The sequence below is a fragment of the Trachypithecus francoisi genome, unplaced genomic scaffold (assembly GCF_009764315.1).
Source record: "Trachypithecus francoisi isolate TF-2019V2 unplaced genomic scaffold, Tfra_2.0 Lachesis_group15, whole genome shotgun sequence".
NCBI lineage: Eukaryota > Metazoa > Chordata > Mammalia > Primates > Cercopithecidae > Trachypithecus > Trachypithecus francoisi.
In genome coordinates, this window is record NW_022681460.1 from 53,449,428 (window position 1) to 53,465,453 (window position 16,026).

Below are 16,026 nucleotides of genomic sequence, written 5' to 3' on the forward strand. Positions count from 1 at the left end.
GGAAAATAACTTGCTTTAACATGCAGGATGCTCAGAATATATCTATATTTTTCTCCTCATCAGCATCAGGATGTTCTAGATCATACAAAAAATGGTCAACACCAATTTAAGCTTCTCAATATGTCATCAAGTTCAAGCAAATCTCCTTTGACACTAAGCCAATTATTTGTAAATTGCTGCCTGGTTGCTCCCTATGGAATATCCCCCAAAAGGCACCCAAAATTTAATTCCATGCTTTTAATCAGACACCTAGTCTATGTAAAACCAAAGGACTGACCTGAAAAGAAAGCGAACATAGAAACCAAACTCCTTTAGACATTACTTTTTACGTGTAATAATGTAACATGTTTGGTGAGAAATAAGTTGTTTTCCATTTATTATATTTTCAAATTCCCACTCTTAGTATACTTATTAAAACCACTGTACTTCTAGGTACTATGTATTTAGGTAAGCATTTAAAATTGGTGAAAATAAAATTGGTAAAATAAAATGTCACCCTACTCTCCTCTGTCATTTTTGAATTTGGAATATTCCTGGTAACATAAATTAGATTTACTTATTTTAATAATTAGAGTGTTTTTTAAAGAATACAAATATCTTACTTCATTATTTGGCTATATAAAGCATAATTATTCTTTAAATATGTCTAATTTTAAGTATATTTAATTCTACATACATTTCATAAAGATAAACGAAAGTTTAGACCTTCTCATTTGATATTGCAATTAAGTTGTATTTAACATTTTAAACTTACCCCCTCCTTGTATCCAGCCATTCCGTACTATTCGATGAAAAATGGAATCTTTGTAATGTAGTCTTATGCCACGTTGAGAAAACCCTGCTTTTCCTGTGCACAAGACCTGAAAATTTTTACATGTTTTGGGACATACATCACAGTATAGCTACAAAATAAAGACAAAAGGGTTCAAAGATTAAATATTCAACACTCCAGCAGTTAGAGATCCTACCCCCACAAACTTATTTAAAAAAAAAAAAAGTCTTACCTCAAAAATCAATCTTCCAATTAGAGAAGAATCAATACAAATGTCCAAAAACACAAAATCATGCTGTGAAGATTAAGGAGAAACATATAATGCAGGTCAAAGTCTCATAAGAAAGCTTTTAGAAATGACCAAAAATATAGCAGATGCAATATTTTTAGTGATAAGATTTCAATAACATTACCAATGGATAATATTACAGTAAAATTAAGTGAATGACTTGTATTAGTTTATTTCACTTTATTGAGTTTTTACAACCCACTTTACATATTTTAATTTTTACTATTGTATTTATTTATTTATTTTTGAGACAGGGTCTGGCTCTGCCCCCAGGCTGGGGTGCAGTGGCACCATCTCGGCTCATTGCAGCCTCAACCTCCTGGGTTCAAGTGATCCACCCACCTCAACCTCCCAAGTAGCTGGAACTACACACATGCACTACTACCAGGACTAGCTAATTTTTGTATTTTTGGTTGAGATGGGGTTTCACCACGTTGCCCAGGCTGGTCTCGAACTCCTGAGCTCAAGGGATCACCTACCTTGGCCTCCTAAAGTGCTGGAATTACAGGCATGAGCCACCGCCACACCTACCCAACATTACACATTTTTAAAACCGTTCAGTAGTGAAAGTTCTGGAAAACATTAACCTATCTCATAGGAGTGAAACACATGGCCAAGTTATCTACCACATTACAACTAGGTATAGAAATAGCCACACCTAGTGTGGGGAAGAAAACAGCCCAGGGATTCTTCTCTACTTCTCTTCTTTCCTGAGTATTTTTGGGAAGGATCCATCATGAACACCATGCATTTGGTGACTGTGCATCCTGGATTTTCAGAGACAGCACAGATTAGCTAATCAGAGCCAGGCCACATCTGTTCTGAGTGGGAAAATCAGGTCCCTACATCCATAGCAGATGTAGCCCCAGAGATAGGGAAGAGAAGGATGCTGGGCTTTCAAGTTACATACAGTAATACCCTCAGGTGCACAGACGCTCCCAGCTTGTCTTCACTTGATATCCTTTCTGGTAGAGAAAAACATTTGTGAGACCTTGTCTAGCCCTATAAAGAGGCATTCAAAATGAAAATGCTAGTTTCAATACAATAGCATTAATTTAGTTGCCAAAGCACATTTAATAGAGTACATTTGAAATCTTGGGCACCATTCTCCTACATTAAAATGCCACCTTGGCTCATGTTGGTAATCCCAGCACTTTAGGAGGCCAAGGTAGGTGGCTCGCTTGAGCCCAGGAGTTTGAAATCAGCCTGGGCAACATGGGGAGACCCTGTCTTTACAAAAAAATTAAGAAATTAGCTGGGCATGGTGGCATGTGTCTGTAGTCCCAGCTACTTGGGAGGCTAAGGCAATAGGATCACCTGAGCCCAGGGAGGTTGAGGCTGCAGTGAGCTATGATCGTGCCACTGCACTCCAGCCTGGGCGACAGAGTGAGACCCTATCAAAAAAAAAAAAAAAAAAAAAGGCGACCTTATTGAGCAAGGTGCATAACTTGTCCTGTCCTCTTTCTTAAGAATTTAGGAAACAAATGAAATTAAATATATCATATTTTTATGTCACTCTAACTTTTCTTTTAATGAAAAGACTGAAATAATATTGTGCTATCTGGCATCTAGCAATGAAATGTTCCATCCATACTAATTAGAATTCATTTGTGCCTCTCAGCTTCTGTACTACAAGTTTTTAAGTATAAAATAGAACAGTGTAACTAAAGAATAGGAGGCATAATATATTAAACTTCAGAGGCTCAGGAGGATAAAGAGGATATATTGGAAATCGTGGTGGACTTAGGAAATGGACTTACAGTCCATTCAGACACCACTAAACTTCCCCATGCATCAAGATATTATCTTTATGAGGTAGTCCAGAATAGATAATTCTGAAAACGCCAATAAAAGAGTTCAAATGAATGCAACACAAGGTAATGTCCCAGTCACCTAGCAGCCAAACAGGCAAGCATATTTATCTACCACATGGTTCTAACTGGAAGTAAACAAATCCCTGGGTTTTATTCAGCAAGAAAAGTCCACTCTCTATGCGAAAAAATCTAAGGATTGTCTCTTGAATTCTTCATGACTATCCTTTATCCTCACTGCCACGAATTATTTCTGGCTTTCATTATGTCTAACCCATGCTGCTATCCAATCCCCTGCTCCCAAGCTCCCCCCTACTCCAGCCTGCATCTGCACAGACCTAAACATTTCTCCAGAAAAGCAAAGAGGATTACATCATACTCTTTATGGAAAGTTCTGTTTCCATAAAGTTCTGTTTCCTTCTGGATAAAATCTAACTCCTTCGTTCAGATGGACAATAAATCATAATCCAGCCTCAAATTTTCTTTAGGATCTATTGGATTTTTTTTCCTAATTAAAATCTGAGTACCCTTCCTATCTGGGGAACTCCTCACAGGGTCCCACCACCTTCACTAGACCCTAAAGGGGCCAGATTCTCCCTCTCCCCATGCTGAGAGCACCAGGGTTTAGGAATATGACCTAGGCTTGCCAGCTAGGTGCTCCTGCCTGGGCTTAGGTCTCCAGGGAATGATGAAAAGACACTGAAGCATCGAACAGTTAATCTCGTTGAAGGTGGCGATGTGAACAAAACCCAGCAGTGCCATGGCAGTTCCCTGGCAGCACATCCCTGTAGTGTGACTCTAGCCATGTCTTTCTGCTGCCAGGCCTCGTTGGTTCCCACCTGTTTTCCAAAGCTGTTGTCCAGCTTTCCTGTCAATTGTGAGATAACAGCATCCTTTCAATACACACCTTTTCACCTTCAATCAATCAGAGGAGTCTGGTAATGCTGGCACCAAGAATCTTGACTGAAACTCATCTTCCCAGCTTCATTCCCCACAAATTCTGGCCTCCTTGCTGTTGCCCTGCCATTCCCAGGGCATGTACTGCTGGACTCCTGACCCTTTGGGAATTAACTGTTTGAACATTAAATGCCTCCCCACACCCCAGAGTTTCCAGTATTTTCAAAGTGCACTGTTGATTCAATCAAACATGCACTGAGCACCTATTATGTTTCAAGTCTGTTTGAGCAGTGGTTCAACAAGGATGAATGAGACAAGGCCTTTGCCTTTGCACAGTTCAGATCTTAGCACTGGCTCACTGTGGGCACAGGCCGCCATGGGCAGGAAATGATTTTCTGCACAATGCAGTTGTTGCTACCAGAAGGTTTCTGAGCAGAATTGCAAACTCCCTCCACCCCTATTGCCATCACTTCCTGATAGCTATTTCTCACCCCTGGACCTCAAGCTTCATGACTATCCTCTGCCACTGGAAACCTCCCCACTGGCACAGCCTGTCTGGGCTTGCTCTTGCCAACTATGTGTTCATGCCTTTTTTTTGAGATGGAGTCTTGCTCTGCACCAGGCTGGAGTGCAGTGGTGCGATCTCGGCTCACTGCAACCTCCACCTCCCAGGTTTAAGCGATTCTTCTGCCTCAGCCTCCCAAGTAGCTGGGATTACAAGCACACACCACCACGCCCAGCTAATTTTTGTATTTTTAGTAGAGACAGCATTCACCATGTTGGCCAGGATGGTCTTGATCTCTTGACCTTGTGATCCGCCTGCCATAGCCTCCCAAAGTGCTGGGATTACAGGCGTGAGACACCGCGCCCAGCCTGTGTTCATGCTTTAAAATGTCACCTTTCTTCAATCAACTTTCCATTGTCTTAGCTCAGTAGCTCTTGCCTAGATGTTGGACAGTCTTAATTTAAATATTTAACACTCAAGATAAATGGATGATAGGTTTTACCTTCTCTGAGGGGGTGGTCTTTGTATTTTAAAATAGATTATTCATGCACATAAATCTCTAATGGGAAGTAGAAATGTCTGCACAGAGATGATTTCCCTGTGCAGCCCATGTGCTGTTAGGCACACTTGCTTTACATACCACCATATTATAATCTTTTGCAAATGGAAATGGAACTAGGCTTTAAACTTAGTCTCCTACATTTTTACAATCTCCTTCGTTAGGATATCAATGATTCATGCTGAATCAATATAAAGGGTCAAAAATTCCATGACTTTTCTTTAAAAATTAGTATAACTTGCCTTGGTGTCTCTTAAGAATTTCATGGAAAAATCCTCAGTGAGTGCATCATAAAGTGCAGAGGGTTTAATGTCAACTATATCCCACACCTCGTGGGCCCATTTCTGCAGATCCAATGCATCACCCAGGAACTGACCATCAACAAAAGACATCACAGAGGAAGAATATTCCCAGGTTTCATTTTTGAGTTCCTGTAAGGGAAAAGGACCAAAAAAAAAAAAAAAAAAAAAAAAGTAAGAAGTGGGGGAAACTTGCTAAACCCATAAGCCAGAGCTTGGGATCAACTCTAGGTCTGAATTTGTCAACTCTAATATTGAATCTTTTAAAAATAATTTTTAAACATTTTTATCATCCTTTACAATTTTGCTCTCAGATATAATTTAAGAACATTTTTAAGAATCTGACATCATTAAAAGCAAAGAATGATCTAAAAAGGAATCACAAAAATGTTACAAATGAAAAAAAAAATTTATCTGAGGAATGTGAGCCCCTTTAAATGATCATGCCCAGAAAGGCATTTAAAATATAATAGCAGTCATTTCTCACTCCCCCTGGAGCTAACTAATTACCTCCACTTACTAAGTGGGCTCTAGGCTGACACCAAACAGCCATAAAAAGCCATCCACCCTATAGTTCAACAACATATAGCCAATTGCTAACCAATGTTATTTCTGAAAATCAATGACAATTCCTGACCAACAGCTTTTGTAATCACCCCCTCTTCTGATTCATTCTTTTTTCTTTTTTTTTTTTTTTTTTTTTTTGAGGCGGAGTCTCGCTCTGTCGCCCGGACTGGAGTGCAGTGGCCAGATCTCAGCTCACTGCAAGCTCCGCCTCCCGGGTTTACGCCATTCTCCTGCGGCAGCCTCCTGAGTAGCTGGGACTACAGGCGCCCGCCACCTCGCCCGGCTAGTTTTTGTATTTTTAGTAGAGACGGGGTTTCACCGTGTTAGCCAGGATGGTCTCGATCTCCTGACCTCGTGATCCACCCGTCTCGGCCTCCCAAAGTGCTGGGATTACAGGCTTGAGCCACCGCGCCCGGCCTCATTCTTTTTTCTTTAAACACTTGAGCCTCTATTTTGTTCTCTGGAGCACTTCCCAAGGCAACTTGGAAATGTGTCCTGGGCTGCAGTCCTCAACCTTGGCCCAGATAAACACTCTATATTAATTTTGTTTCAGCTTCTTCCTTTTAGGTTGACACATTAATAGAAAGATAAATGGTAATCTGGTATTAAAAATCACCGTGAGCCTGGCATACTTGTTATATTAACTTGCAAACAAAATTCAGTCTCTGTCTTCAGTCCTAAAGCACATTTTACTGTGTGCGTACTTGGAAAGGATAGGAGGTTCAGGTAAGACGTGGGGTTCAATGCAGAGGACTGTGAAAATGTTTTTTGGGTGACGTGGGGCTTAAGGTTAGGAAATGACTTATGAGGGTCAACAGGGATTTCTGCGGCACAATCAGGAGCAGTGAGGAAGCTCCTTAGCACTGTGTCTTCAGCCCCTCAAAATGCAGTGTGTTAACGTTTTCATCAATACAACGCTGATGGTAAACCTTCTAAATCTCCAGTGGGCTTGAGGGATGCCCCCTCTGAGGAGATCTGGTTTATTATTACCCAGTACCAGCCATGAATAACTTGGAACAGCTATGCTCAAACTTTTGTGGGCAATGAGAATCATTGAATCTGAAATTCTTATTGATCTGATTCTCAGAATCACAGAATTTGAGTTCCCTCTCCCCTTCCCCCAATACTCTGATTCTAGGATGGTGCCTGAGAATTTGCACTTATTTATTTATTCGTTTTTTGGAGATGGGGTCTCACTATACTGCCTAGGCCGGTCCTGAATTCCTGGGCTCAAGATCCTCCCACCTCAGCCTCCCAAAGTGTTGGGATTACAGATGTGAGCCACTGTAACCCGCCAGAACGTGCCTGTCTAACAACCTCCTAGGAGGTGCTGGTGCTGCTGCTCTAGAGACTACACTTGGAGAAATACTAGTTTGGGGAACAGTTTACATTCAGCTTGCCAACTTGCTTCATTCTCCTTTGGAGGTTTAATATCCTATTGCTTGCTTCCTATGCCCTTAACAAAATCTGCTTCTAGGCAGAGAAGAGATTTGTCTATGCTGAACTATAAATTACTGATAGAGCCAGTGGGTCAATACTTCCTGGAGTGTTTAAATTTATCAGTGTTATCATATTTTACAGGACCTAAAACTTACTTTCTTTTTCCTTTTTTTTTTTTTTGAGACCGAGTCTTGCTCTGTCTCCCAGGCTGGAGTGCAATGGCGTGATCTCAGCTCACTGCAACCTCCGCCTCCTATGTTCAAGCAATTCTCCTGCCTCAGCCTCCCGAGTAGCTGGGATTACAGGCACCCACCACCATGCCCAGCTAATTTTTGTATTTTTAGTAGCGACAGGGCTTCACCATGTTGGCCAGGATGGGGTCTTCATCTCCTGACCTCATGATCTGCCCGCCTTGGCCTCTCAAAGTGCTGGGATTACAGGCGTGGGCCACTGCGCCCAGCCCAAATGATGTAGTTAAAAACAAATACAAAAACGAAAAACAGCTTGGTGGCCAATCACAATGACTCACCCCTATAATCCCAGCACTTTGGGAGGCCGAGGTGGGTGGATCACTTGAGCTCAGGAGTTTGAGACTAGCCTGGGAACACGGTGAAACCCCATCTCTTAAAAAAATACAAAATTTAGCCAGGTGTGGTGGTGTGTGCCTGTAATCCCAGCTACTTGCAGGGCTGAGGCAGGAGGATTGCTTGAATCTAGGAAGTTGAGGCTGCAGAGAGCCAAGATCGCCCCACTGCACTCCAGCCTGGGTAACAGAGTGAGACCCTATCTCAAAAACAAAAAACCCAGCTTGGTAAATGATTAATATAATTTAGGAAAAGTACATAATTTAGAGAAATAAAATCTAGTTACACTAAAATTACTCTTTCAGTTTTTCCAAAACAATGCATAAATAATTCAGGCAAAACTTGGTTTGTTGTCTACATCCCCCACATCCCAAGTATCCTTTACCCTTTTTTTCTCCTGTAGATATTGCTGCCATGCAAATTCTTGAAGAGGAACTAATATAGGATCTTCAAATTTGGATGGATGATTATTCTTCAGATTCTGGATTTCGAAATAGAATAATTATTTTAGAGTTAGTTCCCTTTTAAAGTCAATATCATGTTCCCCAATTTTTATGGGGTTTCCAGAAGTTTTATACAACACACGCCCAGGTCATGCAGTCTGACTGAGAAATTCCTTGCTCGCTCTCAGAGGCCCTTGTGCTCACCTCCAAGTTGCTCCCCAGTCCTGGGAGCTTATTTGTATAAGTGCCTCAAAGCCAAGAACTATGTCTTAGAGGCTGGGCGCAGTGGCTCACACCTGTAATCCCAGCACTTCGGGAGGCTGAGGTTGGCAGACCACCTGAGGTCAGGAGATTGAGACCAGCCTGGCCAATGTGGCAAAATCCTATCTCTACTAAAAATACAAAAAAATTAGCCAGGCATGGTGGGTGTGTACCTGTAATCCCAGCTACTGGGGAGGCTGAGGCAAGAGAATCACTTGAACCTGGGAGACAGAGGTTGCAGTGAGCCGAGATCACGCCACTGCACTCCAGCCTGGGCAACAGAGTGGGATTCTATTTCAAACAAAAAGAAAAACAAAACAAAACAAAACAAAAAAAACAAAAGAAACAAACTCTTGTCTTAGTCTTCCTATATTCCCACCTGCCACAACCTCTGGCACATAGCAGCTGAATAAACAAAGGAATCTATAAATGGGCTAATGCCAATAGCTTTGTGATATGTTATGTTCTTTTAGGACTAGTTTTTCCCAAAGTACAACTCTTGCTAAACCTCAGCGGATCTACAGACACTTTACTTATAACATAAACAAAAGTCCTTGCTTTATTTCACTGATGAATGGGGGATGACCCAAAAGATAATAACATTGCGGTTATACCCCTTAGGAAAAAGAGAAGTACGAAATCAGTTTAGGTTTAGATACTGAACATGTTTTAGTTTGACATAGATTGTCTGTAGGAATCAGAGAAAATTCTTATTGGTCAGCAATCCAGGCTTGGTTCTTGGTATCTGTCTCCCTCTAAAGCAAGAGAAGGCAGGTGAGGCAATAACAGGCTTCTTTTCTGAGTGGGTCTGGGAAGTAGATGGACCAAAGGGAAAAATAACAGCCGCTGCAGGTGGCACCTTCCCTGCTAGGGACAGTGCTTGGAGGCCCTGTCGTGGTCCAAAAGAGGGTGCTGGCCTAGCACAGGTCATCAGGAGTGAGTATTCCAAGGGGAGAAAACCAGGATGTGAGTGCGGCCCACTTTGGCAATACTCAGGAAGACGGCAACGATAATCAGGCCATTTCCTTCTGTCCCCAAGCAACAGGTGACGTGTCCTGTTTCTCAGTTCCAGTGTCTGTGCTCAGTTTGAGGCAATACTTCAAGTTGACTAATATATATATATATATATTTTTTGAGACGGAGTCTTGCTCTGTCACCCAGGATGCAGAGCAGTGGCATGTCCTCAGCTCACTGCAACCTCTTGTCTCCTGGGTTCAAGCAATTCTCCTACCTCTGCCTCCTGAGTAGCTGAGATTACAGGCGCCCGCCACCACGCCCAGCTAATTTCTGCATTTTTAGTAGAGATGAGGTTTCACCATGTTGGCCAGGCTGGTCTCAAACTCCTGACCTCAGGCCATCTGCCTGCTTCACCCTCCCAAAGTGCTGGGATTACAGGCATGAGCCACCGCACCCAGCCCAGCTGACTGCTATTTCTAACCATCTGGAATAAACTATAAATCCAACAGTTTTCAAATGAAACACATCATGTCTTTTTAATAATTTAGTATTTGTTGTAGAACGGACTATATCCAAATTAAAATATATGCAATATTTATTCTTATTCTCTACAAATCTCAATGTTTTGTGTGTTTGGTTTTTACACTTTGTTTTTATTTTTGAATTGACATATAATAATTGTACATATTTATGGGGTAGTGATGTCTGGATACATATAATGTATACCTATCATTGGCATATTCATCATCTCAACATTTATTATTTCTTTGTGTTGGGAACACTCAACACAAATCTAAATCTCTGTCAGTTAATCAGGCATCTGGGATCACTCACAAATTATCACATTAGGGATATATTCAGATATCCTTTATTAAGACAGAACTAGAGGCTGGGTGTGGTGGCCCATGCCTATAATCCCAGCACTTCGGGATATCGAGGAGGATTGCTTGAGCCCAGGAGTTCAAGACCAGACTAGGCAACATAGTGAGACCCCTGTCTCTTCCAAAAAAAGAAAAAAAAACTAGCTGAATTTTCATATTTGAATACAACTACAGTAGGTAAAAGTTTAAGAAAGGGAAATTGACATTAATATAATAAAGATATTGTTTTCTTGACCTAGTGTCTTCTACAACAGGGGTTGGACAGGAATAATTTTTAGATTTGTAAACAGTAGTTTTTTTTTTAAGACAGAGTCTCACTCTTCTTGCCCAGGCTGGAGCGCAGTGGCGTGATCTCAGCTCACCAAAACCTCTACCTCCCGGGTTCAAGCGATTCTCCAGCCTCAGCTTCCCGAGTAGCTGGGATTAGAGGTACCCACCGCCACGCCTGGATAATTTTTGTACTTTTAGTAGAGATGGCGTTTCACCATGTTGGCCAGGCTGGTCTTGAACTCCTGATTTCGTGATCCTCCTGCCTCAGCGCTGGAATTACAGGCATGAGCCACCGTGCTCGGCCTGTAAACAGTTTTAAAAAATCAAAAAAATCATATTTCATGTTATGTGAAAACTATACACAAGTCAAATTCGGTGTCCATAATATGGTTTTACTGGAATACTGCCATTTATTTCCATCTCTGTGTCTGTTTTTGCAACACAGGACAAAGCTAAACAGGTGGACTGAGACTCTATTGCCAAGAATGCCTAATATATTTACTATCTGGACTTTACAGAAAAAAACTTGCCAACACTTTCTTTACAATGTGGAGTAAGCACAGAAAATATGTGCCTTCAGAAAAAAAGCGAAAAAAAATGGGAAAAAAAAGAAATCCCCGAAACTCATTAAATACATTAACTTTGTAATTAGCTTTATGGCCATTAACTTTGGTAATAAAAGGTTGCTGATCCCGTCTGCCCAAGCAACACAGACCATAATTTCTACTTTTGATGATTCATGTATTATTTTCACAGACTTCTGATCATTTGTTTTCTTTTTATTATTGATTTATTTATTTTGAGACGGGTCTGGCTCTGTCGCCCAGGCTGGAGTGCAATGGCGTGATCTCAGCTCATTGCAAACTCCGCCTCCCGGGTTCAAGCGATTCTTGTGCCTCAGCCTCCTAAGCAGCTGGTATTACAGACGACCGCCACCACGCCCAGCTAATGTTTTGTATTTTTAGTAGAAACGGGGTTTCACCATGTTGGCCAGGCTGGTCTAGAACTCCGTCTCTGCCTCCCGAAGTACTGAGATTAGAGGCGTGAGTCACCGCGCCCAAGAAGTCTTCTATTTGGAAACATTTTGTTGTCAAGTATCCAGCTGAGGAAAAACATTAACTAAGGCATGGTCCTGGAGTCAAGTGAGGTTCGGCGAGAAGTCTGCCATGGACAACATTTCTGGAGCAAACCCTGTAAGAAGGGCTGAATTCTACATGCCGACATTTCATACATTTCTCCTGCATTTCGGGTTGTAAGTGTGCTGCAGCATGACTGATTTGGCCAAATTCTTCCAGTTTCCTCAAGTGCTTTTCCTTTAATATCGTTCTGAGTGTTTACAAATGATTTTCCAAAGCACTTGTGAAGCATCTAGTTCGATAGGAACGCAGTGAGGGGTCTATAAAATTCAAAGAAAAGAACCTCCTCGAATGAATAGTTAACAAAAATCCCTTGGCGGGGGGGGGGGGGGAGTGGGGGCGCGGGGGGTTGTAAAAATCAGCTAGTTATATAGTAATCATTTTTCCATGAATTTTAAAATCTACAATTAAATAAAAAATTGACGTAGAACAAAATCCGCGGGTGTGTGTGTGTGCGTGTGTGTGTGCCTCGGAGGGGATTTCCTTATTTCCCAGCACGGTTCTGAACCCTTCCTTCGCTCAGACATCGTCATAAGTCGAACGCCAGCCCCTGGACCCGCACTTGCTCCCCTATACGCTCCTCCCGGTCCTCCAGACGGAGCCTGCCCGGCCAGGACACGCCAGCCCCTTCCTCGGCCGGTGGGGCCTCGACCCCTGCCGCCTCGAGGGGACGCCGCGCCTGCAGTCCACGCGGCGGAGAGGGGGGAGCGCGGAGGGCCGCCCGCGACGGAGGTTTCTCTGTGGTTACCTCAGCGGCGCTCTTCGCAATCTGAAAGTTGGGGCAGCTGAAGAGCCCCACCACCTTCACCTGCAGCGGCCGCTCGGGCAGCGACGGCGAACCGCACCTGGCGTGCTGGGGCCCGCAGAGCTGCGGCCTTGCCATGGCCGCGCACGGGGACGCCGTGTGACCCCAAACACTGCGCGTCGCTCCGGCAACTGCGCGGCCCCGCCTCCGCCGCTCGCAGGAGGCGGGGCCCAGGGGCGGGGCCGAGGGCGGCCCGTGGCGGCCGGGCCTTTCCTCAACTTTGCGCCTGTTGCTGGGCCGCTGGCCCGCGGGCGGCGGCGGCCGGGGACGAACGGAGGAAAAGGAACCGGGAGCCGCCCACCCGGGGGCGCTCTGCGGACCCCCAGGGTCCTCGCGCGCGGCCCTCGCCGAGCCTGGGCACCCGGATTTCGGCAGCGGATCGTCTTTCCGGGTTGGCAGCCCGCCTGATTGGGACCAGCCGGCCGGTTGCCGGGGGAACGCGGGAGTCGGGCTCGGCCTGAGCCACGCGAGCTTGGTGCCCACCTGTGCGCGCCGCCTGCGTGGAAGGAACGGCCCGGGGAGAAGGCGCCGCCGGCCGCCCCCGTCCCCACCGCGGCCGTCGCTGGGGAGCTAGAGCCGCCTTGCGCCCCTGGTGTGCCCCAGCCATGAAGCCCAACTTCTCCCTGCGACTGCGGATCTTCAACCTCAACTGCTGGTGAGCGCGTCCGCGGAGTGCGGTCTGGGGGCCGCCTTCCGGTCGCACCCATGCAGCCTTCCTCACCCCATCGCGCGCTACGATCTCAGGGTGTAGGGGAACCCGAACCTCCAAAGTCCACATCTGGCCCCAGCTCCGGTGGTCCCAGCGGTCACCTCCCCTGCCCCGCTCTTCTCTTCCTTAGGGGCATCCCCTACTTGAGCAAGCACCGGGCTGACCGCATGAGGCGCCTGGGCGACTTTCTGAACCAGGAGAGCTTCGACCTGGCTTTGCTGGAGGAGGTGAGATTGTGTAGCACCATGTGGAACCCAGGCTGGAAGGAGGGCACCTGGGGGCAGACCTTCCCCCTGGGGAAAGGCCAGGCAGACATACTCACCGCTTCCCTTAGGTGTGGAGTGAGCAGGACTTCCAGTACCTGAGACAGAAGTTGTCGCCTACCTACCCAGCTGCACACCACTTCCGGAGGTGAGAAGCCCACAGGCCTAAAGCCTGTTTTCATCCCAGGAGGCTCTTGGCCCTGCCAGCCCTTCCGTATCCTGCCTGCACCCTCCAGTCTCCTCCAGCCTTCTCTCCCTCTGGATGTGAGAAGGGGAAGGGTGAACCAAGAAGGTCCTATGACTTCAGCCCATTTCAGCTTTGTTTTCTGGCTGCCATATACTCCTCCAAAGGCTGTTGCCTTTGTTCTAGGACTAGTTCCAGCAGTAGAAAAAGAAAAAAATAGCTGATCAAAGCTGGAAGAGAAGGGAGGGGAAGAGGGCTGGGTGTCTCTCCCTGTTTTTCTGGTTATTAAGCAGGGCTTGGCTTTCAGCGGAATAATTGGCAGTGGCCTCTGTGTCTTCTCCAAACACCCAATCCAGGAGATCACCCAGCATGTCTATACCCTCAATGGCTACCCCTACATGGTAAGCCAGACCTCTGACCTCTTCCACCTCCCTTCACCACCTCCAGTAATACAAGATACAGGAGGCAGCTCTCTGAGAGCTGCAGGGGATGGGCAGAAAGATGGTGGTGGTGCCCTGAGTTTCTGTCTCCTCCTGCCTGCAGATCCATCATGGTGACTGGTTCAGTGGGAAGGCTGTGGGGCTGCTGGTGCTCCATCTAAGCGGCATGGTGCTCAACGCCTATGTGACCCATGTGAGTGAAGCTGGCAGTGCCTAGGGCTGGGACATGCAGCCCAGTCCTGGGACAGAGAGATGGTACTCCTCTAGCTCTAATGCCTGGGGGTGAGGTGTGGGGGCAAGATCTTATAAGGAAGCAATGGGCAAGGCTTATCCATTCTATACCAAACACCATGCCAAGTGACAGACACAGGCTTGATTCAGACATACCCCTGGAACCCTCAGTCTTATCTGCTGTGATCTCATCTGTCTTGCTCAGCTCCATGCCGAATACAATCGACGGAAGGACATCTACCTAGCACATCGCGTGGCCCAAGCTTGGGAACTGGCCCAGTTCATCCAGTGTGTGAGCCTGGGTTTGAAAGGGGAAGTGGGATGGGACCCAGGGGCTGGGGGTGAACAAGGCCCCAGTCATGGGGAAGATCTGATGAGGGAAGAACTCCCGCCTCACCAACCTGGTTTCCCCAGCCACACATCCAAGAAGGCAGACGTGGTTCTGTTGTGTGGAGACCTCAACATGCACCCAGAAGACCTGGGTTGCTGTCTGCTGAAGGAGTGGACAGGGCTTCGTGATGCCTACCTTGAAACTCGGGACTTCAAGGTGAGAGGACTTGCCTGTTACTTCCCCACCTATATCCCCAGCTTCTCTCCCTCCTCCTTCCCCACATCCTAGCATGAGCCAATGATTCCCTTAGGGCTCTGAAGAAGGCAACACCATGGTACCCAAGAACTGCTACGTCAACCAGCAGGCGCTGAAGCCGTTTCCCTTTGGTGTCCGCATTGACTACATGCTTTACAAGGTTGGGCTCCTCCCCCAACACACTTTCATCCGCTGTGTCTCTGTCTACCACCAACCTGTATAGATCCTTTGCTCAACTAGTCTAGTCTTGGACCACTGATGGTTGGAAAGTGGGGTAGCCAGGAGCTGGTTCTCTGGGAAGAGGCCCTCATCTATAAGCTGCTCTCTGGCCCTTACTTTTCCTAGGCAGTTTCTGGGTTTTACATCTCCTGTAAGAGTCTTGAAACCACTACAGGCAACGACCCTTACAGCGGCACCCCCCTCTCCGATCACGAAGCCCTGATGGCTACTCTGTTTGTGAGGCACAGCCCCCCACAGCAGAACCCCAACTCTACCCACAGTGAGTCACCCCCACCCTTTCCTTGGCCCTTGCCCTGCTTGAAGCAGCCCTTCCACTCTTGACTCTCTCCTGCCCCACTGCCCTGCCCTGTTGTAGGACCAGCAGAGAGGTCGCCGTTGATGAGTGTGCTGAAGGAGGCCTGGACGGAGCTGGGTCTGGGCATGGCTCAGGCTCGCTGGTGGGCCGCCTTCGCTAGCTATGTGATTGGCCTGGGGCTGCTTCTCCTGGCACTGCTGTGTGTCCTGGCGGCTGGAGGAGGGGCCAGGGAAGCTGCCATACTGCTCTGGACCCCCAGCGTAGGGCTGGTGCTGTGGGCAGGTGCATTCTACCTCTTCCACGTGCAGGAAGTCAATGGCTTATATAGGGCCCACGCTGAGCTCCAGCATGTGCTAGGAAGGGCAAGGGAGGCCCAGGACCTGGGCCCAGAGCCTCAGCCAGCCCTACTCCTGGGGCAGCAGGAGGGGGACAGAACTAAAGAACAATAAAGCTTGGCACTTTGGTGGCTCTGCCTTTTTACTTGTAGAGGCAATGGGAGCCAGGGATCAGTGTGACTGTCACACTACGGACCTTTAGGCTCCTACACATCTCCTGTCCCCATACATGCCCCCACCTCCCACCTGTAGGCAGTGTGAGCACTG

At 46.3% G+C, this 16,026-nt stretch overlaps 2 protein-coding genes across 13 annotated transcripts in view; one reads left to right on the forward strand and one right to left on the reverse strand.

Moving 5' to 3' along the window:
• PPIL6 (peptidylprolyl isomerase like 6) overlaps nt 1–13,149 on the reverse strand; it is a 47,716-nt gene extending 34,567 nt beyond the window's left edge. For 2 of the 12 annotated variants that reach the window (XM_033234856.1, XM_033234855.1), the window contains exons 1-5: nt 12,420–12,610; nt 8,109–8,204; nt 5,076–5,264; nt 1,005–1,067; nt 755–902 (exon numbers count right to left, since the gene is read on the reverse strand). In XM_033234856.1, the coding sequence (XP_033090747.1) occupies nt 755–902; nt 1,005–1,067; nt 5,076–5,264; nt 8,109–8,204; nt 12,420–12,554 (631 nt within the window). In that variant the 5' untranslated portion in view covers nt 12,555–12,610. Of the gene's footprint in view, nt 1–754; nt 903–1,004; nt 1,068–5,075; nt 5,265–8,108; nt 8,205–11,517; nt 11,746–11,766; nt 11,983–12,419 lie in introns of those variants that run through there. The other 10 variants (XM_033234848.1, XM_033234850.1, XM_033234849.1 and 7 more) reach the window with 10 other exon arrangements.
• Nucleotides 12,689–15,890, forward strand: SMPD2 (sphingomyelin phosphodiesterase 2). Its single transcript, XM_033234846.1, has 10 exons — nt 12,689–13,131; nt 13,316–13,412; nt 13,520–13,596; nt 13,940–14,033; nt 14,176–14,265; nt 14,509–14,591; nt 14,718–14,850; nt 14,945–15,049; nt 15,235–15,388; nt 15,485–15,890. The coding sequence occupies exons 1-10, from the start codon at nt 13,082–13,084 to the stop codon at nt 15,871–15,873; spliced, it is 1,272 nt and encodes a 423-aa protein (XP_033090737.1). The 5' UTR covers nt 12,689–13,081; the 3' UTR covers nt 15,874–15,890.
• Nucleotides 15,891–16,026: the final 136 nt, after the last annotated feature.

Bases quoted from the DNA above. Each gene is read 5' to 3' on its own strand.
- SMPD2 (XM_033234846.1), top strand. From the start codon at position 13,082: ATGAAGCCCAACTTCTCCCTGCGACTGCGGATCTTCAACCTCAACTGC. The intron at 14,266-14,508 runs GTGAGTGAAGCT...TGTCTTGCTCAG, and splicing joins TCAACGCCTATGTGACCCAT to CTCCATGCCGAATACAATCG. The intron at 14,592-14,717 runs GTGTGTGAGCCT...TGGTTTCCCCAG, and splicing joins GAACTGGCCCAGTTCATCCA to CCACACATCCAAGAAGGCAG.